Raw genomic sequence first — 21,234 nt, forward strand, 5'->3', positions numbered from 1 at the left:
TAAAATCAAGTAGGAGTATTAAAAAGGCCATTGACACGTTTTTACACGTGTCATTTGATAATTGCAGTGCATAATGTAAACGTGGGGTAATCGAGGTCAAATTTAATTTCTCAAAAAGCTCTTCAGGGTTTAAATAAAATTAATAAATTCAGAAGTATGGTTCAGCTTCATTATTTCTCAATAATCAATAATTCTGACTTACAAAATCCTCACCACGGCTTCAAGGTAGTGTTTTCTCACCATTTTAATCTTCATTTTCTTTAATTTTAGCGCAATTATTCATTCACACGCTTGTCTTGGAGCTCATTTGTTACGGCGTTGAATTCATGTTGAATCGTTTCATATGATTTGGTGCAACTGCTCTTGGTCTTGATTTTGTTGTTTGTTTAAATTTTATTTGTTACCTTCCTGCTCTAGGTTAGGCATATCCAAAATTTGTATCTTGCTATAGAAAAATTGAGATAGGTATTTTTCAAACTGCCCTAATGTTTATTTTATATATTTATAATTTTGATCAAATACATGTAGGTGATGTTGCTGTAGGGAGCAACTGTTAATTTTTTTTTTCTTTTTGCCTTATGCTATGCTTGCCTTTAGGGCTGATTGTGAGTTATTTTGCATAATCTACCGAGCATCATTGCTGTGTGTATTGAGTTCTGTACTTCTGTCTAATACTGTAGTATTTATAGTTGCACTTTCATGGAGCTTCCTTCCTGTGGAAATTGGAAAATGTGCTTTGTTATAGTGCAAGCATAACTTGTTCCTATCTTACTGTTATTTTTAATTAATTAAGAACTACATAAGGTGCAATTACTATGAAAATCTACCATGGGGGCGTTTTTTATCTTGTTTACATGCCTGTATCTCAGAAAAGTGGAATATTCTGCAGAACTATGTGAAACTATTTGAATATTTTGGATATTTAGTTATCCAAACGTGTGTCATGAAAAAATATGTAACAGCCAACCTTTTCCAGCAAATAGAGAAGACGAAAAAGGAAAAACATAGAGGTCAATGCTACTGCACTTCCAAAGGATGGATTTTGTTCTGTATATTTGCTAAAGTGGGTATGGACCTGCCTCGACCTATTATTGTACTGTTTCTAATGTTTGATATTGATTTATATTACTATCATTAAATGGAATAATTTGTCAAATTTATTTAGTTCTCTTGTACTCTCTCTGTCCCGCTACAAGTGACTTATATACCTTGTTGGGCTGCCATAACCAAAAAGTTAGGCAACTTTAGTTTACCTTTACCCTACCACTTTACATACAAAACACAACTTTTAAATCTACGTGCCCAATTCGTATAAGCCACTAACAGCGGAACAAATGTAACGTTATTTTTCTCTCACATGCTGAGTTGCTTGAGTAAATGTAAGAGGCATGTTTCTTGATTATTGACTCGAAGTTCACATTTGTGCTGAACAAAGTGTAGCTGGTTTACTACTTTCTATTCATAATATGGAGAAAATATGGTGATTTTCGTTGCATGAATTTTCATAAAAGCTGTCAATTTTTTTGCGTATAAAATTCGATGTCCTCTGCCTTCACAAAAAAGTAAACCTAAATCAAAACTTCACCTTCCCGCCTACATAATCTTTCTCATCTTGTAGAATTTCCTGACACCCATCTCTTTCCTTAGGTCATACCATGTGTCTTCTGCAGTTGATTACATCTTTCTCTGCTCTTATAATTTAATAGTAAATCTTATGAATTTCTTAGGTGATCCCCAAAGGTATATAAGTCATGATTGCTTGTGTTACCATCTACATTGGCTTTAGTTTATCCTGATCTTTCTTTTTTTTGAAGTGATTTTTTTATTTGTTCCCTTTTTGGACCTTCCCAGTTAAGTTTATTTTCTCTTAACATCTTTTTGAAGGTTAAAGCTTATCATATATCTGTATAAGTGATTTAATGTTATTAATTTTGGCCTTCTGATATTTGATTGTTCTATAACATTATTAATATCGATCTAGAATGCATACTAGAAAATAATGCCTACTCTATCATCTAACATGATGAAAATAGAAAATGCTACAGACCTATTCTTATCAAATTGTGATTTTAACATTTCTCTTGTGAATATTATTACTCTTTCCAAAAACTAGATAAGCAATTTTTCTGCCAATTTTTCTTATAGTAAAAGTGCATCTGGAAGTCAAGAACAATATATTTTCATGTCTTTTGCTTGAACATTGTTGTTAGATCTAAAGCTGCCTAGGTGCATAAAATTCTGATGTCCTATGGGATATAGCTCTACTAGTTTGTGAAATTTGGCTGGGAAATGATATATTGATGTAGAAATTAACAATTCATGATTGTCAAGTAATCTAGTACAAATATACAATTCAGTTTTCATCCTGTTATGGTTCCTCTAAGGGTCTAAGTGTGCCACAACACAGAAAAAAGTAAAAACTGAAAGAAGCTCTATATTGTTTATTTGTTACTCTATTTAGTTGTCTTCCAAATTTCCAATCTTGCCAATGGCATATGAATTAAAGATTTGGCTTTTTTTTCTTGCAGGGCAAAGGACTAAATAACTAGGAAGTGAGAATACACTTTACAGTAAGGTTATAATATGAATCTAATTGATGAAGGGGAGAGCTCTGGCATGTTCGTCCAGCCAGCAAAGCGGAGACGTGGTCGTCCACGTAAATATCCAAGCTTAAAGCAAGCTGAAGCGGCTCACACGCCCAGTTCTGAAGGAGGCATAGCTCACCTTTCTCAGAGGAAACCGAGAGTATGGTGGGCCAGTCAGTAACTGGTGTCATTGAAGCCTCATTTGACTCTGGCTATCTGCTTACTGTTAGAATTGGCTACTCGAGTACCAACTTGAGAGGTGTTGTTTTCAAGCCAGGACATTGTGCTCCAATTACAGCACAAAACGATGTTGCCCCACGTGTTCAAATGATAAGAAGAAGTGACGTCCATTTCAATTTTGAAAACCAGAGTCAGACTCCTGTGGTGCCTTCGAAACGCAAATATGCACCACCCGGGAGAGCACCTGCTGCTCCCGTTGCACCTCAACCCATTAGTTATCCAAATGGATCACAAGATTGCAACAATGGAGATGCTGACGTGCACATGGTTGAACCTTTATCCATGTTACCACCGGGTCGATCCATACCAGTTGGCCAGGTTTCTCTTCCTGTGCAACCTTATCCCAGCTGCCAAGTTTCCCAAGGTAGCCAGCAGCATGATAATGGCTCGTTTAATAAAGGCACCCCAACAGATATTGATGCTAAGACCTCTTCCCAGACTTCAGATACTAAACTTGAGGAATCATTGAAATCTTCACCAGAAAACTCAGCTATCGTTTCAGAACTAGACACCGGTATTGGTAATGAGCCATTTCCGACTGAGACGCCACATACAGAGCCTTTGTGCAACTATGGAGCTGGAAGGATGACTGAGCTTTTAAAGGTACGAAAGCAGAAATAAACTATACATAGTCGTTTCAGATAGTGAGTTTTCATGCCCATCTACTTTGTGTACCAGGCTTTGCAGGAAAACTCAAAAGAGACCCCGGTGAAAGTTGATGAACAGCCAACTTCAGCTACACAAGTTGAGATCGAAGATACTGTCCCGTGATGCAATAATGCTAAATTTACGCCTCGTCCTGTGATCTCTCTGACTTTAAGTTCAACAAAGAAGCACAAATGGTACCCTCATATCTGGTATATGGTGTTTAAAAACTAGAACTACTAGTAATTTTCTCTTCCTCTGGATTTAGGAGGAAATTTTTTTCTCTTTCATTGCTATAGATTCAAATAGATGTGGACCCCATGAGGGTGCAGTTAAATTTATCAAGTTTTGATATTATGTTAAGGCACACACTCTAGTGCATTTGCTCTTGATTACTAACTTTTATAAATCATAATTATGGATTAATAAATAATTGTAATTGGTGTGGGTGTATCATACATGTAGTCAGAGTTTGTCAGATTATAAGCTCTGAAGCCTCAGCTCCACATCAACTGAGGTTTGCACTTTGCAATATAATGAAATTCATATACTGCACAAAAATGTAGTTTTGCTATTGCCACGAACAAAAAAGAATGTATAAATAATTTAATCAATTACTGTTACACAAAATAAACCTCAAGCCGAACGTTTTGAAGCTCATTATGGAACGAACAGCCAACACCTCAAGAATAAAAACAGAATCACACAATAATTAGACAAAATTTTCAAATTACAATGAAAAAATGCCTCAATCTCTCAAAAACAAAAGTGTACATATATATTGATGAAAAAAAAGAAAGTGAATTTTGTATGAACTTGAAGAAGACCAAACTAGTATATGTCAAAATTTCATGAAAAAGGAACGATTTCAAGCAAACTTGGTACTGAAGAAGCCATTGGGCCCTGGAACTGCAATTGGCCGCAATACGGGATATAGAGGCTGTGAAATCGGAATTGAACTTGGGAGAATAAAAGGCTGGGGTACATTTGCCATAATCGGGGGAGTCATGCATAGCTGCAGTGCCTGAGCCGGAGCATTTCCTATGAAGACAACACAACCTCTTTGGTTAAGTGCCACGTATACTAAACACAAACAGATGTATAGCTACTTCAATCTCCAAGTAAAAATACCATAACTAACGAGCATGACAATCGTACCATTTTTGTTTTAACCACATTCAACAGGACATTGTTGGAAATTTTTACTAACCAAAATCTATCATAAATAATTGAGCTAAAATACTCCAGCATAATGCATTTTTTTCATGAGCCTATGGGGTGATCCTCGAGGTCAAAGTATTAATACTAAAACACAACACCTGCGGCTCTATTAGTGCAAAACAAGAAACTTAACCAGCAGAATGATAGTAGTATTTTATAGATTAAGCAACCTGTGAAAGAAACCATTTGAATTCAATCTTTTCATTTTCAATACTCATGGCTTCTAATATCGAGCTAATAACTTCTCTCACACAGCCGCATGCATACCATGATTCTTAGGAGGATGCACTTGATGCAGGGTCGGTACAGGCTGCATAGCTGCTGGAGAGAACCCAGATGCACTCTGTACAACATCCTGTTTGTTTTTATAGCAGCGAAGTATTAGTAAAATTCACATTGGCTACTGTACAATCAAAGCTACCCCCGTGAAAGTGAAAGAAACTAAGAATGAAAAGTAGATATAAAACATCATCTTACACTAGAAACAGGATGCATACAAGCAAGAGGCCCTCGTCCAAGCATAACCTGAGAATGTTAATTGATTGAAAAGATTAAATGACTCTTGCAAAGTAAGTTCTTTACTAATAGGATGGTATATCACAGTATGACTCTTAAGCACCCGTGGCGTACATTTTGTAAGTTTGGATGGCCATAAGCATAGCTTGTTTGTAAATTCTGATATTGTCCGGTAAATCTAACAGGTTGTGTTCTGTTCACCACTTGACCAATAACCTGTACATACAATAATGCTAAGTACAAGCAAAACTAAAGCTTCAGTTGACATAAAACACAAATGCCCTTAAATTCTAAACGAGCTTCCCAACCATCCTTTAGCAATCCACTGACGGAAAGTTAACTTTGGGAGGTATGTGATTGAATATAGCAGCAACTGACATTTTATACTATTGAAGGATCTGAGTTCGTAACTTCGTGTGATATAGGACATAAACAAATGGAACTTTCACTCACAGGTTGAACATATGGAGCACCATTGCCGCCATGCCCATAGGTAACATTATTATGTGGTACAAACTTAACAGGTACAGAGGAATGATCAAATGAATTTCCATCAACTTCTTCACGTGCACTTGCCATTGGTGTCAATGTGTAGCTTCTTGTCATGTAAAAATCAGTGGCTCCATTAGGGAATGCAGGAGGAGTCACTGTTCTATGTTGCATCGTCAATGGACAGAACATTTTAGCTCCAGGATTGAGCTTAGATTCCTGAGAAGGAAAATAACTATAAAAATTGTAACAACAGGGCTGTGAACAATATGATATTTAAAAAGGCATCCACGATACGGAAACAGTTTTCCGGCACACCTACCCCCTAGGCAAGTATCGACATAATCAACCCAGATTAGAGTAATTATTCTTAATAGGAACCAAATTCCAAATTTTGAATGTAGTCATGCAAGGACATCGAGAGTACCTTAGCAGCTCTCTTGACACTTGAACCTTTTAGGAAGGGATTTGATGATGCACTGAGGCATGATTCTGATTTCACATTGACAGTGGGAGTTGACGCAACAGAGTGCTTTGGTTGGAAAGGCACAGCTGATACAGTCCCATTCGTGGTAGCCTTCTCTTGATTCTGATACTCAAGTGCCCTAGAATGGCCGGTAGACACTTCTTGCAATTCAAGGCACGCGACACCCTCTTCAACACGGACAGCATCTGATTGAGCTTCACAACTGGTGACTTCATAGAAAATAAAACAGAATTTAAAATCTCCTTACAACTTAGAGAAACAGAATCTTATCAAATATAAAGGCTATATTGGTATGAGCAGGATGATTAATTGAAGTAGTGATATCGTATTACAGTAGTCACTACCTAACAACATATATTTTGTTTACTATCAACCACCAACCACCAAAGATACTGGTATTTCAACAGTTACCTAATTATGTTGAGTTTTCATAAAGCATGAGTACTATTTTAATTTAAATGTTATTAACTATGACTATTTACCTAATAGGGAAAGGAATGTAATACACATGATGTTTAGCACTAAATTTGTTAGGAAGCAATCACTTATATTATGTTAGCACTTTAGAGGAAGGATGCTGCATAAGTTGGAAGACCTATAATATGCCTAAACAAACATATTCTCAAAAAAGTTAAATAGGAGAATGAAAAGATTGCATTTAATCGTATAGAAGAACAGGTAATGCATCTAATAATATGGAGTATTAAAGTCCTCTTTGTTATTGGATCTGTCTGTAGAGGAGCTGTGTGTGCATCAATATTATTCAGGAGGGAGCAAGAAGGAAACTCACTGCTTAGGCTTGGGTCTTGAGCTACACCATTCTGCCAAACCAAGAGTAAGATTATTTAAGCAATAATTTAAAGGGAATATTATATGCTAATAATATATATTAACATACAATTCTGAGTGTTCTCTTCTCTTGAACCTTGAGGGGATTCTGGAAATCTATCTGTGTTTCTTGTGAGCCATTCTCAACATGCCTGCCAACATTAACCAAAAAGATGATTGAAAATGACATTAAGAAGGATTGTGGCCAAATAAATAGACCTAAAAAGATAGAATAAAACAATGGAAAAGGAAAGAAAAAATGTATAGAAACTAAATAATTGAACAGAAAATAGTACTGGGAAACACAAGAATAATGAAAGTTTAAGAAAATTAACTAAGGCTGCTCTAATTTAGTTAAACATGTCAATATCTACTTAATATTACTAAACTTGGAACTAGGAGTTGCCAACCGAACATTGATCATCAGAGGGATAGCATGCCAAAGAAACAGAAAATGCAAAAGAAAATGTAGATTACCAACAGAGCACAATACAGCTGGAGTGTTTACCTTCCATCATCAAAAACAGTGTCAGGGTTTGAGTCCTCATGGTTTGCTTTTAACTGATTTGTTTTTACCACTTCTACATCCATTTCTGAGCGTTCAGTATAGCCTACAGAATCCTCGATGTCCTCCCCCCCAATATGTCCTTTCATTCCATCAGAGGGAAATACAACTCCCTGGAAATCAGAGAACATTTATTAGTATCCGAAGCACTTCCCATAACGTAAGCACAAAACTCCAGAATGCAGAAATGCACAAGCAACCTGCCTTTGCAACAACTTGGACAAGATCTTCAAACTGAACTACAAGCGTTTCGACGAACGTTCCATTAACTACATTGCCCTCTAGTCTACCCTTCTTGATCATCCTTGCTCTCTTCAAAACAATTGCTAAAACAACCACAACTCAATCAATTAAACAAAGGAGAGACACTTAAACACATAACTAGAAAACATTTTCATAAAAACTAAGCAATTCCACTTAAATCACAGGCGAGTAGAAATCCAAAAATTGAATTCCCCCCCCCCCCCAATATGACAAGCATACAATAATTACAAACAGGAAACCGAGCTAGTGAGATCGAATCAAAGTTCTAACACCACAATTATCAATCAATAAACAGTAACACAGGTAAAATTCCTCGCCCCTAAATAGGAATTCGAAAATTCATGAAAATTCAACATTGCCAAAAAGCAAACCATAGTCATTGTCGACGGAGGCGGTGTGGAAGATTCCAGAATAAACAGAACCATCTCTGGCGTGGACGTCGACGGACATCCCAATGATGCACATCGTGGTAAACAGCAAGGCATCTCCGAGCGCCGCCGCCGCGTCATTTCTGATTTTGCCTTCCTCCCTTAAATCCCTCTTTCTGCAGGCCATTCTACACGATTGGATTAATTAATTAATTGATTGTGGAATGATTATTAGTAGCAGTGATGAGAGAGTGAGTTTGAATGATGGGAGTGAGGAGATCTGAGAGAGTTGCAGCTGCGGTAGCTTTCTTTGATTTGGAATTTGCTGTGTAATAGAGACTGCTGCCAATTTCTGCTTTAGCTTTTATAGCTTTCCTTTTTTTTCTTCTGTTTATAGCTTTTATATATTTTCCTATTTTACCAATGATTTTTTTATACCCCTTTGAGTCGCTACAATAGATTTTTGGTAAAATAGATTAATTTCGAACCAACGATTTTGCCTAGAATTGGATAGTTGATTGATAGTTCACAAACGTCAGGCCAAATCGTTATAGTAGTACTCCCTCCGCAAGCTATTAGAGAAGTCTCGGTTAATCATTTTAGTTCATTCACAATTAGAAATTCCGTTCATTTTGACTATATATTGTAGGTTGACCACACTTTCCACTAGCTCATTCTCCTTATATTTTATTATAAAAGTAATTGTATATAAAAATAGGTCTCACGTTCCACTATATTTTTCAGCACTTTTCTTTGTATTTCTTAAAACTCGTGCTGAACTCAAATGGAACTCCTTCAAGCATCCACATCCGTGCTCTTGCCAACGAGCACGGATGTGGGCCCGGCCCCACTTTTTCTGCCTGCTCTTAGGCAAGAGCACAACACCCACGTCCGTGCTCTTCCGCAAGGACGAGCACAAGGGTCCCACTATTCCATTATTCAATTTAAATAAAAACATTTCCACAAAATTAAAATGCATTAAAAATACCCGGAATAATTTTTAATTTTTTTTGTAATTTGTAATATTATTCCGGGTATTTTTAATGCATTTTAATTTTGTGGAAATGTTTTTATTTAAATTGAATAATATAATGGTGGGACCCTTGAGTTTGTCCTTGCGGAAGAGCACGAATGTTGGTGTTGTACTCTTGTCTAAGAGCAGGGAGTAAAAGTGGGACCGGACTCACATCCGTGCTAGTTGGCAAGAGCACGGACGTGGATGCTATTTATAAACCCATACATCATCACTAGGAAGGGAACCAAATCCAATAGATGCCTTTCAACATCAAGACAAGATACCTCTGAACTCACAAACTGATATAAATCCAAAAACCAATCATATACCCAGCTAAGTCAAGATATTGCTAATCACAACATCTCCAACCACTTCATTGATTTCTCCATCACAATGCCATCCTTCCTCCCTCTCTTCCTCTTCTCTCTCATCATCCTCCTTCCCATATACCTCTTCCTCTCCACAACAAGAAAATCACCCAAAAACACACCCCCGGGATCCTTCGGAATCCCGTTCATCGGGCAGAGCCTCAGCCTCCTGTGGGCAATGCGCGCCAACACCGCCGACGAATGGATCGCCGCCAGAGCCCGGAGATACGGCGCCGTCTCGAAGCTGAGCCTCTTCGGCACACCGACCGTGTTCATCTACGGCCAGGCTGCCAACAGGTTTGTCTTCTCCGGCGATGGGAACAAACTGAGCAATCAGCAGACAGATTCGGTGAGGATGGTCTTAGGCGATCGCTGCCTGTTGGAGCTCGTCGGAGAGGATCATAAGCGGATTCGAAACGCTCTTTCGTCTTTCCTGAAGCCGGATAGCTTGAGGAATTACATCGGTAAGATGGAGGAAGAAGTGCTGATGCACCTCCGTATGCATTGGCATGGGAAGAACAATCTCAAGGTACGCATTGGTTAGCTTGTGTGTGTTTTGTTGCTCGGGTCTCGACTCGGTAAGAGCTCGCCCGAATGGAACTCATCGATTAACCGCCGATTTCAGGTTCTGCCACTAATGAAGACGCTGACATTCAACATAATATGCTCACTTCTGTTTGGTGTTGAGAGAGGAGCAGTGAGAGACACACTCGTGTTGTATTTCCAAGAGATGATTGATGGGATTTGGTCCATCCCTCTCAATCTGCCCTTCACACGCTTCAACCGCAGCCTCAAAGCAAGTGCTAAGGTTAAGAAGATGTTGAGCCATCTTATATCCGAGAAGAGGGCTCAGCTCGCTGCCGGAGCTTCGTCTCACCAAGACCTAATCACGTGCCTGCTCACGTCTCACGACAGCCAGCTAGTGTCCGACGATGAGATCATACACAACGTTATGCTCATCATGGTCGCAGGCCACGACACTTCATCGGTCTTGATCACCTTCATGGTACGAGTTCTGGCGAACCATCCTGAGATACACGCAGCAGTTCTCGTAGGTATGCAAAGCTCGAGCTTTATAAGCTCAATCAACACTCTTACAATGAATGAGCATTGTTTTATTGATTGAGCTGCAGAGCAAGAAGGGATCAAGAAAGGTGGAGCTCTCTTGACATGGGAAGATCTTGGCAAGATGAAGTATACCTGGAGAGTGGCGATGGAGACTCTCCGCATGTTCACCCCGCTGTATGGAGGGTTCCGGAAGACGCTGGAGGACATCGAGTATCAAGGTTACACGATACCGAAAGGATGGCAGATTCTGTGGGTGAGCGGCATGACTCATATGGATGATAGCATTTTCCCAGAACCATCAAAGTTTGATCCCGGGCGGTTTGAGAATCCAGCAGGGGTTCCGCCATACACTTACATTCCGTTCGGAGGGGGGGCTCGTATATGCCCAGGATACGAGTTTGCCAAGATTGAGACACTAATCACAATCCGTTACCTGGTTACGCACTTCACGTGGAAGCTCTGCTGCAATGATAACCGTTTCAGAAGGGATCCGATGCCGGTTCCTACTCAAGGACTTCCCATTCAGATTATGCCCAGGAAGGAACTTGCTCTAACTGCTTGAACCATTTATTTGCTACATCCTTTGTAAACCTAAGTTCATACTTTGTAGAACATGAAATTATAAATCCCAGAATATGAAGGTACTTTTGCGGTTGATCAAACAAAGAAATATGGTCAAAAGAGAAGTAAATATTAATAGTGTTAGGCATGCTAAACTTATTGAGTATTACATACTGTATGAACTAACTAGAATATACAGGATGAATACAGTTTGTTTCACCTAGAATATACATACAGGTTTGTATCAACTAGAATATACATACCAGATTCCAGGCACAATAACCTGCATATAACTACGAGGACATCGTAACTGCTCAGCAGCCTTCTGGTCTGGAATACTTTGGTGGCAACGAAGGGCAGTGCTCGTTCATGTGGGGATAAGGTTCCATGGTATTGTATCCAGGCAACTCCATCCGGTATTTCCCTTTGATTTGGCAGTAGGGAAGTTTTACTGTGTCCGCATCGTTGCACCACTTGGGCAAACGGCTTGAATTGTTGTCAAAGAACTTCAGAGAGTATGCATCTTTTATCTGAAAAATAGATGAAGATAGTCAATTAACATGTTGGGCTTAATAATTATGGAATATGATTAATACTTTCAAAATAAATGCAGTGAGCTCACCGTGAACTCAGTTACTTGAATAGAGTTTGCAAGTTCCCCAAACAGTCCTGCTTCCTTGTATAATTCAAAGACAAAAGCAACACATGAAGTTGACTTCCCGTCGACATAAACCCAATCGTCTTGTTCGGGAATTGCCAGCAATTCACCAAAAGAGAATCCACGTTTCTCGACTTCAACGAGAACCTCAGACAGAGTAAAGTTCTGCAGAGGTCAAAATTTCAAAATAGGTTACCACATTGCAAAAAGGTGCCAGGTTATATAAAAGCACAATATTTTGCAGTCAGAGCTTAATTAGAAGGCGGACTAACTCTCTACTTCAAAGGATTTTCTCAAATTGGTAATCACAAAACCGTTACGTAATATGTAATGCAATGGCAACTGGCATAACAAACTGTAGCAACACAAACTACTAAGCAATTCTTCTTTCTGTAAATCTAAGGACTCCAATGGAAAAAAGGTTTGTTTGGTTCATATCTGATGCATACACAGGGAGACAGAGCCACAGATATGAAATATGCCCTCGATGATTTTTTTTGTTAAGTGAACTACTGGCAGTTGTTAGACTGTTCAAGCAATGTCTAATTTAGAGATGAGAGGACACCAACAAAGCCAACAGGATGACACACAAACCGGCTTGCGTACATGAAACCACCCACTGTACTTTTGCTTCATAAATTTTTTAGTGTGAAATCAACGAGATGGGTATTAATATGACCTTAGTTCCAAGCCGTTTGTTCAATGCTTCAGTCCACAAGCTACCAGCATATGCAGGAGCCATCTGAGTCCAAACAGTCATAACAGAAGCAACCTGTAAACAAACAAGTTAAAAAGGAAGAAGAAGACAAAGAAGCAATATACTCTCAGCAGCACATTCTTCAATATGAGTGCGGTCAGAGCCCTAGCCCCTCCCACTGCTTGGGAGCTTACAGTTTCATGTTCTATTTCACTCACCAATAGGGGTTCTTTCACCCTTCTGTCACATTACTGGTTCTCTATCGGTCACCCAAAAGTACTTAGTTGCTTGATAAAGTATATGTGATTCCAATGAAGTACACATTTCCTCAAATTCACAAAAAATCACCAGTTAAAAAAATGGCAAGAGACTCATAGTTTTTATGGGCTTTACTGTGTTATGTTTCCCCCATGAACAAGTATATCTTGAGAATGCAATTAAGTGAAAGAATCCCATGAACATATCTTACATTCATAATAACAAATTTATGAAAATCAGATGCAGTTGAAATATATAGTAAAATGACACAGGAAACAGAGAAAATTAGAAATGAAGAAACATAAAATGAGCTGCTATTGGCTAGCATAACTATTTGTAATGCTTAAAAGTGAAAATACCTACCAGGTTAGCATCCAGAGGTGAGGGATAATTATCACTGATTGTGTCAATCCAGCTAAAAATCAAGTTATGATAGCCATACGGTAACCCTGACATGCTCTTTGCATATTCCCAGGCAGCAGTCTCATTGAACTTGGCACGGAGATCAGGATGCAAAGGAAGAAGCGCTATGTGTGGATTGGCGTCATCTTTTGTCAGCTCATATTCCCACCACTCATCCCATGTAAGAGTAGCAATAATATCTTCTCCCTGAAAATTTTGGGGTAATGGTTTATAAATAAGTAATTTTATGGGAGACTAATTTAACAATCGACAGACCATTAAATTCTCCATATCTGATATCAGATATAAGAGACATGCATGAATGTATGAGGTACTTTACCAGCATCAAACTAAGGATTTCTTTTACAATACACACTTAACAATTTAATTTTTCCGACACCCATCTCCTAAGTGTGTAATACGCTCAAATTTTAGTCAGTGTTTCAATTAAGCATAAGCAACAGTGTACTTTCAATTTGTTTACACAACATGAAGAATATGCCTCTGGTTTTCATAATTCTGGTCATCATATGCAAATGGTAGAAACAGTGTTCACCTCCTTAATAAAAAAATAGCAACAATTTCATACTACTGTTGAAACACACAGAAGACAGTTCATATGCATAACGTGTACAAAGAAAAAATGAAAACTCACACAGGACAATATACACCGAAAAGTGCAAGCTAAAGACTAAAAGACCCAATTAAAACTATAAATGTGATATTTAGCACCAATGGAACCTAAGCTTTGCACTAACTATACCAAAGGCATACCTCCTCATTTTCATGCCCTGATTCTGCAACCCACAGGTTTCCTTCCGAGTCCCTCAAGCAGACTGCACTGTGACCAGCATATGACCCAGTCACCCACTTCTCTAGAGTCTCAAAACCACCCCATCTGCCTCGAATTTTGGACAGTGCAAGGAAATCACCAGAGTGGATATCATCAACAGTAATGTTGGTAATCCATGGTTCAGGTCGAGCTTCGAAGGTAGCACCCATGTGCTTTTCAAGAAATGCAACATTAGAGCTCTCACCCCATGCAGAGTTCACAAATAGAGGCATCACCTCCCACAGAGCCTGTAGCGTCCCTATCATCCCCGCTTGCATCAGAAAAATCGCAACCCCTGTATGCTTGACCTATAAATTTCCAAGGAAACCAGTCATGCTTAGTCGCAACCGTACTAACCACGGTTCTAAGTAGAGGTAAAACCAACTCACATATTCATACTCAGCTGCTGATTCCCACTCACTGAAGTCAAGTGTATGCTCCCGAGACAGAAAGTAGTAGTCCCATGTCACACGATATGGAGTGGCAAAAACATAAAGATCCATACATGTCCAACTATGAGCTTTTGTAACCTGAGCATAGAAACTAAACATTAGGGGAAACGGCCGTTTATTGATGTACAGCAGGTTCAGATTCACACCTCACCATCACCATCACCATCACCATATTTAAGCAGCAAGCAATCAACGAGACTATGCTTTAACTAATCCTACTCTTCCAGATTCCTCACATAACTAAATCGAAAAACAGAAACATAAACAAGCCCAATGCATACAATATCAATCCAATTAATTTCAATAAAACAGTAACAGCGGACCTAATCCGACCAGTCTCTCATGGGAAAACCAAAATCTAAACATACAAAGGAATACCTAATTTTGTATCGATCAAATACAAATCAATCACGGCAAAACATTCCCCCAAAACGGCTAATTTCAATTCCAATTGCCCTAACCTAAAAAAATCCCCATCAAAATCGAAAAACAGGAAAGAGCAATTAACCTTAAGGTGGAGAGTACCGCCGCCCCACTGAGTTCCGCTGTTGTTATGGAACTCCAACCACGCGGTGTTCTCATAGAAGCAAGCTCCTTTCCACTGCAAAATTGAATTGTTGGTGGCGGAAGCAGCCCCCACAAACGACGGCAGAAGGTCAACGGCGCTATTGAGCTTGTTGAGTATAGGCCATGAAATTTGCCTCGGCAGCAGGGGCAGTATGTCGGTAGGGCGAATGGGCGGTTTCAAGGCTTGTACTCTGGGGGAGTGGAGACTGCATACGATCAAAATTGTCAATAATATGAGCTTGAGGAGAAGAAGCTTCATGGCTCCAGAAATTTGGAGATGATACAGTGATATTTTTCTTTTTCGGCTTTGATTAAGGATGACGATTTGACTTGTGATTATGCAGAATTTGTGGCATGTTAATTCGTAGTATATGCGCGATGCTGTCTTGATCTATACGAAGAAGATGCACTTTGTCTGTAATATAATCGAGAAATGCTATTTAAACATTTTTAGAGGTTTATTATCGAAAAAACCCCATCTCAAGATTAGTATTGGGAACGCAATTTTGTAACTTGAAAAAAAATGTAGTTAATTATATCATAATTTAAATTTTTTTTATTTGTCTAATTATGAAAATTTTCGGTACACTACGTCTGAATTTATTTAAATGGCAAAATTTAAAGATGTGACTGATAGCTATTTTAAACAATGTTGTTTAAGCAATTGAATGTTTTATCCACATAATATTTTACTATTACAAGTTTACAACATCATATGTAATTTCCATTATGGAAGAATTAAGAAAAAAGTATTCAAGTTATAATTTAATCGATTAATTATAAAAGCTATAAGATTGATTAGAATTTGACCAACGTTTGTGATTTTGGCAATTGAGTTCTACATTAATTCTAGTGTTATAAAATTTATAATATGAAAGTTTGAAATAAATAAAGGGTATTTGTCAAACTGGCGGCAAAGCCATAAACCATGGTACAAAGATAGGTGTTTTGTGCCTAATCATATGTTAGTGGTGGATCCAAAATACAATCTTGGAGGTAGCGAATATGTTGAAGTAAACAACTTTAAAGGTAAAAGGGGTGGCCGGGTAGGTATACCGCACCGAAAATGTCATACCGCATACCGTACCGCTAATTGCGGTATGAGAAAATGCCATACCTATACCTTACCGAATTTTTCGGTATATCGCAAAGCGGTATACCGCGGTATACCGCAAATCATACTTGTTTGATTTATAAATAATAAATATATTAAATATTATAATATTATAAATAATAAATATATTAAATATATATAATTATTAACGGTATATACCGCAAAATTACGGTATGCGGTATGATGTGGTATACCGCGGTATATGCAAAATTCATACCTTTGTCGTACCTTAATCTAACGGTAAGGTATCATACCGTACCGAAAAATGCGGTATTTTCGGTATTTTTTCGGTACGGTAAGTGCGGTATTTCGGTATTTTTTGTCAGCCCTAGGTAAAATGTACTTTTATAAAAGGCTACTCCATTCTTCCACTAAATGTGGTATAAGATTTTATACAGGGTTGTTTTATGAGTTAAGCGAAAAAAAGAATAAACTAGAGCTGTTGTTTCTATTTTATGAAATGTAAGACTTTAAGTTGGACAACCAAAAAAAACGCTTCACATTTAGTGTAAAATCTTTGTTTTATTAAATAGTACTCCGTATTAGCAACTTTATCATTAAATTATCAAGTCAATATAACATGTGTTGTAAATAGTTTTACGATAATTTTAAGCTCGACTCTAGTCTCCGAAGGATAAATTGGATCAGTGACAGATATAGAGGTGACCACTCCCCTTTGCCATTAGTACCGCCAGAGTCTGGGTTTGAAGCTTCTCGCGACGGTTCCAATCTGACCCCTGTTGTACTTGCAAGCTAGGGAAGGAGAATTCTACGCTAGTCAATTGACAAACGAAGAAGAGATGGAGTATTGGAGTTCTCATGGCGATATGCCTACACAAATGCATAATGACTGAAAAAAGAGAGCTAGTGCGCTACTCGAACATGATATCTTTAACTTGAGGAATTAATCTCTCTACCATTTACTAACTCACAAACAGTTGCGCTAGTCTATTGCTAATAAAGAAGGAATGCAATATTTTAGGATTAAATTATTAATAAACATGCTCATTAATTTGGCCAATCTCTCATAGCCAGTGGCGGACGCAGAAAATCATATTGATAGGGGCTATGTTTACTACATTTTTCTTAAAAGCATATTTTTAGATTATTAATAGGGGCTTTACATAGAAATTTATATTTAATTTGGACAAATATAAAATATTTATAAAAGAAAAGCTCCAAAAAAATCCAAAAAAATGGTTTTAGGGAGGGCTTAAGCCCCTTGTTAGCTACACTTGTGTCCGCCAATGCTCATAGCCCGTTTATATTTTTGTCTACAAATATATTAAAAAGAATTAGATTTTCCCTTGAATATTATTTTCAAATGTATATACACGACATTTTGAATTAATTTTATAATATTTCCCAAAATAAACAATTAAAACTAATATGACAAATTAGAATTTATGCGACAATCAACACCATATAGGAGAGCTACCGCACTAGTGTATTGCTGATTATTTTTTTTTTAAAAAAAAGGATGACAATATTTTAGGATTTAAATTTTAATAAACATTCTCATTAATTGACCCAACCACCCATAGCCTATTTATATTTTTTCTCACCTTAAACCTATAACATATTTATTGCTTATTGGCGGCTATATCAATTTTTAGGCACAATTTTTCTGATATTTTATTATGAAAATTGTATCGAATTTAATATTATTTTTTAACTTTATTTATTAATATTATCGTGCATTTAATTGTATTGGTGTAATTTTATTGCATAGGCTTTATGGTATTCATTTTTATATTATTAATATCTCTCTATTCTATTCAAAGTCAGTATTTCTATTTGATATGAAATTTTATATAGTGGTATAATTTTATTTATTAAATTGGATGGAAAAAGAATAAAGTAGTGATCATATTTAAAAATTGTGTCAATTAAAATAGGACATCCTAAAAAAACATGTCACTTTAAATAGGAGGGTGAGAGTATGTAATAAGATTTTTTTTTTCATTGATTTATCATTCAATTAAATTGGTTTTAAAGTGACGAGCGTTCAAGAGTATTTTTTGCAATGAAAATTTTCTAGCCAGATGCGCGAAATAAGGTGAGAGATGACTGGTCGAACGATATCTTGGTGGTTTTGGTTTAAACTAGGGGTGAGCAAAAAAACTGAAAATCGAATATCCGAATCGAACCAAACCGAAATTTTGAAATTCGGTTCGGTTCCGTTTTGAAAATACAAAAATTTTGGTTTTTCGGTTCGGTTCGGTTCGGGTGAAGAAAAAAAACCAAAAAACCGAATTATATATATATTCTATTAATTTAATATATTATAATATATATATATATTATGTATTATTAATTTTATATTATATATAAATATTCTATTAGTATATATAAAATAAAATAAATTACATATACATATATATATATATATATTATATTTATTTTTTTCTGGTTTTTCGGTTTTTTAAGTTCGGTTTTTTATTTTTCGGTTTCGATTTTTCGGGTTCGGTTCGGTTTGGATTTTGAACTAAATTCGGTTTTTCGGTTTTGGTTCTGTTTTTTTCAGAACCGAAACCCGAATGCACACCCTAGTTTACACCGAGATGGAAATATTTGCTACTATTTTTAATGAAAAGATTTTAAGTCGTCTTAAAAATATAGATACTCATAAGAATCAACTGCTACACACAATAAAAGGTACTCTCTTCGTCTTATAAAATAGAACATTTTTTCGTTTTGATCTGTCCCATAAAAATAGTCTATTTCTATTTTTGACAAACTTTTTGTCTCTCATGAGATGGGCCTCAATCTCTACTAACATATTCCAATAACTATTTTTTTTCTATATCTCTTACTATATTTATTAAATATTAAAATTAATTATAGTTTATAACAATAAATAAATAAAAGTGAAGCAGTCAAGCCGGGTTGATCACCGCCGCCCGCAAGTGTGCCTCTACACGACTCTACTAGGCCCACGCATCCCACCCATACACCACAACATTCTACATCAACTCAAAGACATGGACCTCCTTCAAATTTAAACTATATCCACCAATTATTTTCCTCGCAATTCTGTCACCTCCCATTTCATCAATTATCATATCACTTATCAAACAAAACAACTCAAACCTAGTACACTAGTAGCCCATCCATCACTCCTCTTTTTCTACACTTTGTATCTCCACCACTATTTCCAATGGCCATTCTACCTCAACGTCACCCCTCTCTCAACCATGCCCGAATCGCCCCTCCCACCCGCATTCACTCCTCCGCCACCGCCCCGCCTCGCCCCCGCCGCCCAAATCCCTCCCCGATAACCCTCGACCCTGCCCCCGCCCCCCGCCCGCCGCTCCCCAACGATCCAACCCTCCGCTCAAACTGGTCCCACCGCACATGGCTAGCCAGCGGCTGCACCACCGTCCTCATCTCCCTATCCAAGTCCATCGAAGCCGCAGCCGCCTCCCACACCTACCTCGAGCCGATCCTCGCCGCCCTCCTCGGCTACGTCCTCGCTGACCTCGGCTCCGGTGTCTACCACTGGGGTATAGACAACTACGGCGGCGCCGAGACTCCCGTATTTGGCGCCCAGATCGACGCATTCCAGGGCCATCATAGGTATGATATGATAGAAAATAGAATGAGACATAACTTTCTTTTGTTGTTTGTCCAAGATTAATCGACACTTTTACTACTCCCTCCTTTCCAATTAAAATGACATGTTTTGGCCGTCACAAAATTTTAGAAATCGTTAATTAATGTGTTTAGTTAAAGAAAAGATAGGTAAACCGTATTAAATGGCTAAGTACTATATTAATTGGGGAAAAAAATTATTTTATTATTTCCACAAAATAGAATTATGCCTTAAAGTGTCATTTAAATTAGGCGGAGGAAGTACTATTTTCGGTAATAAATCCTACATACCAATTAATTGTGACGAATGAAGTATAATATTACTTGGATGATTTTCTCTCAATCGTGACACAAACTTTTATAAATTCCGATTCTAAACTTACAGTCTAATTTTAGTAATTATCATATTGATTTGAAGGTGGCCGTGGACCATCACGCGCCGCCAGTCCGCCAACAACCTGCACGCCCTCGCCCGCGCCGTCGCGTTCACGGTCACACCAATAAACATCATCTGCGGAGACGCGACGGCGCTGGCGTTCGTGGCGGCTTGCTCGGGGTTCATCATGTTCAGCCAGCAGTCCCACGCGTGGGCGCACATGACGAAGAGCAAGCTGCCGCCGGTGGTGGCGGCGCTGCAGGATGCAGGAGTGCTGGTGTCGCGGACGCAGCACGCGGCGCACCACCGCGCGCCGTACAACAACAACTACTGCATCGTGAGCGGGGTGTGGAATGAGGTGTTGGATGGTTCTAAATTCTTTGAGATTATGGAAATGGTGATTTTCTTTAGGTTTGGTGTGAGGCCCAGGTCTTGGGCTGAGCCCAACGCTGGTTGGACCGAGGAAGATGAAGATGAACCTGAAGCCACATCTTTATTATCCTAATTAATTAGTAATTTATTCATTCAACCCCTTTTTTATTTTTATATATATGGGGAATTGATTGAGGAATTGGCAGGGAATATTCATTAGTTGAAAATAGTTTTTGTTTTCTGTGATATTTGGTGCATGTATTTATATAGGAACGAACGTTTCAAATTGGAATTCAACTGATGACATGATTATCCTCTGGTGATTTGTAATCAGATTTTTCGAGGTTCTTTTTCTTCTGTTATTATTTTTCATTATAATACATCAAAATGGTTATTGGTAATATTAATTTTATAAATTACTTAAAGATCAAAATACTATTTTTTTCTTCCAAATTTAAATAAATATTAAAAGAGTCTATTACAAATTTTATTCCTTTAAAAAAACATATATAGAGGGCTATAATAATCTAGTATCAAGTGAATTGTAAAAAAATACTCGTATTTTGATTTATAATTTCTATTGCAAGAACTAGAGCGAACAAAACATAATTGAATAGGAAATAGCAATCGATAAATCAACAGTACTACATTATAGAGTTAATTAATGCTAGGAAATATATTCAAATTAGATA

The 21,234-nt window shown here is 37.6% G+C and overlaps 5 protein-coding genes across 7 annotated transcripts; 3 read left to right on the forward strand and 2 right to left on the reverse strand.

The window, feature by feature from the left end:
• The first annotated feature begins 114 nt into the window (after positions 1-114).
• On the forward strand, positions 115-3,833 carry LOC121754981. Of its 3 annotated transcripts, XM_042150267.1 has the most exons (4): positions 129-225; positions 977-1,067; positions 2,529-3,428; positions 3,504-3,833. In XM_042150267.1, exons 3-4 carry the CDS (start codon positions 2,748-2,750, stop codon positions 3,594-3,596), a joined length of 774 nt encoding a protein of 257 aa, XP_042006201.1. In that variant the 5' UTR covers positions 129-225; positions 977-1,067; positions 2,529-2,747; the 3' UTR covers positions 3,597-3,833. The 3 variants fall into 3 exon arrangements, with proteins under 3 accessions (XP_042006204.1, XP_042006201.1, XP_042006202.1); XM_042150270.1 differs by lacking the exon at positions 977-1,067 and having other exon boundaries at positions 115-225; XM_042150268.1 differs by lacking the exon at positions 129-225 and having other exon boundaries at positions 239-1,067.
• A 327-nt stretch (positions 3,834-4,160) lies between these two features.
• On the reverse strand, positions 4,161-8,579 carry LOC121756451. The gene is made up of 11 exons (XM_042152001.1): positions 8,212-8,579; positions 7,781-7,902; positions 7,520-7,689; positions 7,082-7,163; positions 6,974-7,004; positions 6,124-6,392; positions 5,661-5,915; positions 5,322-5,423; positions 5,169-5,216; positions 4,959-5,046; positions 4,161-4,511 (listed from the first exon to the last, which is right to left on the reverse strand). The coding sequence occupies exons 1-11, from the start codon at positions 8,393-8,395 to the stop codon at positions 4,339-4,341; spliced, it is 1,524 nt and encodes a 507-aa protein (XP_042007935.1). The 5' UTR covers positions 8,396-8,579; the 3' UTR covers positions 4,161-4,338.
• Positions 8,580-9,469: 890 nt separating this feature from the next.
• On the forward strand, positions 9,470-11,285 carry LOC121755978 (cytochrome P450 716B1-like). Its single transcript, XM_042151431.1, has 3 exons — positions 9,470-10,120; positions 10,217-10,646; positions 10,725-11,285. Exons 1-3 carry the CDS (start codon positions 9,617-9,619, stop codon positions 11,219-11,221), a joined length of 1,431 nt encoding a protein of 476 aa, XP_042007365.1. The 5' UTR covers positions 9,470-9,616; the 3' UTR covers positions 11,222-11,285.
• Positions 11,286-11,331: 46 nt separating this feature from the next.
• On the reverse strand, positions 11,332-15,528 carry LOC121755977. The gene is made up of 7 exons (XM_042151430.1): positions 15,028-15,528; positions 14,457-14,597; positions 14,010-14,375; positions 13,197-13,442; positions 12,558-12,650; positions 11,843-12,043; positions 11,332-11,750 (listed from the first exon to the last, which is right to left on the reverse strand). The coding sequence occupies exons 1-7, from the start codon at positions 15,343-15,345 to the stop codon at positions 11,535-11,537; spliced, it is 1,581 nt and encodes a 526-aa protein (XP_042007364.1). The 5' UTR covers positions 15,346-15,528; the 3' UTR covers positions 11,332-11,534.
• A 3,709-nt stretch (positions 15,529-19,237) lies between these two features.
• LOC121755979 (fatty acid desaturase 4, chloroplastic-like) lies at positions 19,238-20,895 on the forward strand. The gene is made up of 2 exons (XM_042151432.1): positions 19,238-19,779; positions 20,213-20,895. Exons 1-2 carry the CDS (start codon positions 19,361-19,363, stop codon positions 20,673-20,675), a joined length of 882 nt encoding a protein of 293 aa, XP_042007366.1. The 5' UTR covers positions 19,238-19,360; the 3' UTR covers positions 20,676-20,895.
• Positions 20,896-21,234: the final 339 nt, after the last annotated feature.

Source organism: Salvia splendens, chromosome 11, assembly GCF_004379255.2.
Source record: "Salvia splendens isolate huo1 chromosome 11, SspV2, whole genome shotgun sequence".
NCBI lineage: Eukaryota > Viridiplantae > Streptophyta > Magnoliopsida > Lamiales > Lamiaceae > Salvia > Salvia splendens.

Coding starts and splice junctions, on each gene's coding strand:
- LOC121755979 (XM_042151432.1), top strand. CDS start 19,361: ATGGCCATTCTACCTCAACGTCACCCCTCTCTCAACCATGCCCGAATC. Junction 19,780..20,212: donor GCATTCCAGGGCCATCATAG/GTATGATATGAT, acceptor ATTGATTTGAAG/GTGGCCGTGGACCATCACGC.
- LOC121755978 (XM_042151431.1), top strand. CDS start 9,617: ATGCCATCCTTCCTCCCTCTCTTCCTCTTCTCTCTCATCATCCTCCTT. Junction 10,121..10,216: donor ATGGGAAGAACAATCTCAAG/GTACGCATTGGT, acceptor CGCCGATTTCAG/GTTCTGCCACTAATGAAGAC. Junction 10,647..10,724: donor ACACGCAGCAGTTCTCGTAG/GTATGCAAAGCT, acceptor ATTGAGCTGCAG/AGCAAGAAGGGATCAAGAAA.
- LOC121755977 (XM_042151430.1), bottom strand. CDS start 15,345: ATGAAGCTTCTTCTCCTCAAGCTCATATTATTGACAATTTTGATCGTA. Junction 14,376..14,456: donor CAGCAGCTGAGTATGAATAT/GTGAGTTGGTTT, acceptor GGAAATTTATAG/GTCAAGCATACAGGGGTTGC. Junction 12,651..13,196: donor CACCTCTGGATGCTAACCTG/GTAGGTATTTTC, acceptor GTTTGTTTACAG/GTTGCTTCTGTTATGACTGT.
- LOC121756451 (XM_042152001.1), bottom strand. CDS start 8,395: ATGGCCTGCAGAAAGAGGGATTTAAGGGAGGAAGGCAAAATCAGAAAT. Junction 5,424..5,660: donor GTGCTCCATATGTTCAACCT/GTGAGTGAAAGT, acceptor TTGTATGTACAG/GTTATTGGTCAAGTGGTGAA. Junction 5,217..5,321: donor GCCATCCAAACTTACAAAAT/GTACGCCACGGG, acceptor TAACATTCTCAG/GTTATGCTTGGACGAGGGCC.
- LOC121754981 (XM_042150270.1), top strand. CDS start 2,748: ATGGTGGGCCAGTCAGTAACTGGTGTCATTGAAGCCTCATTTGACTCT. Junction 3,429..3,503: donor GGATGACTGAGCTTTTAAAG/GTACGAAAGCAG, acceptor TTTGTGTACCAG/GCTTTGCAGGAAAACTCAAA.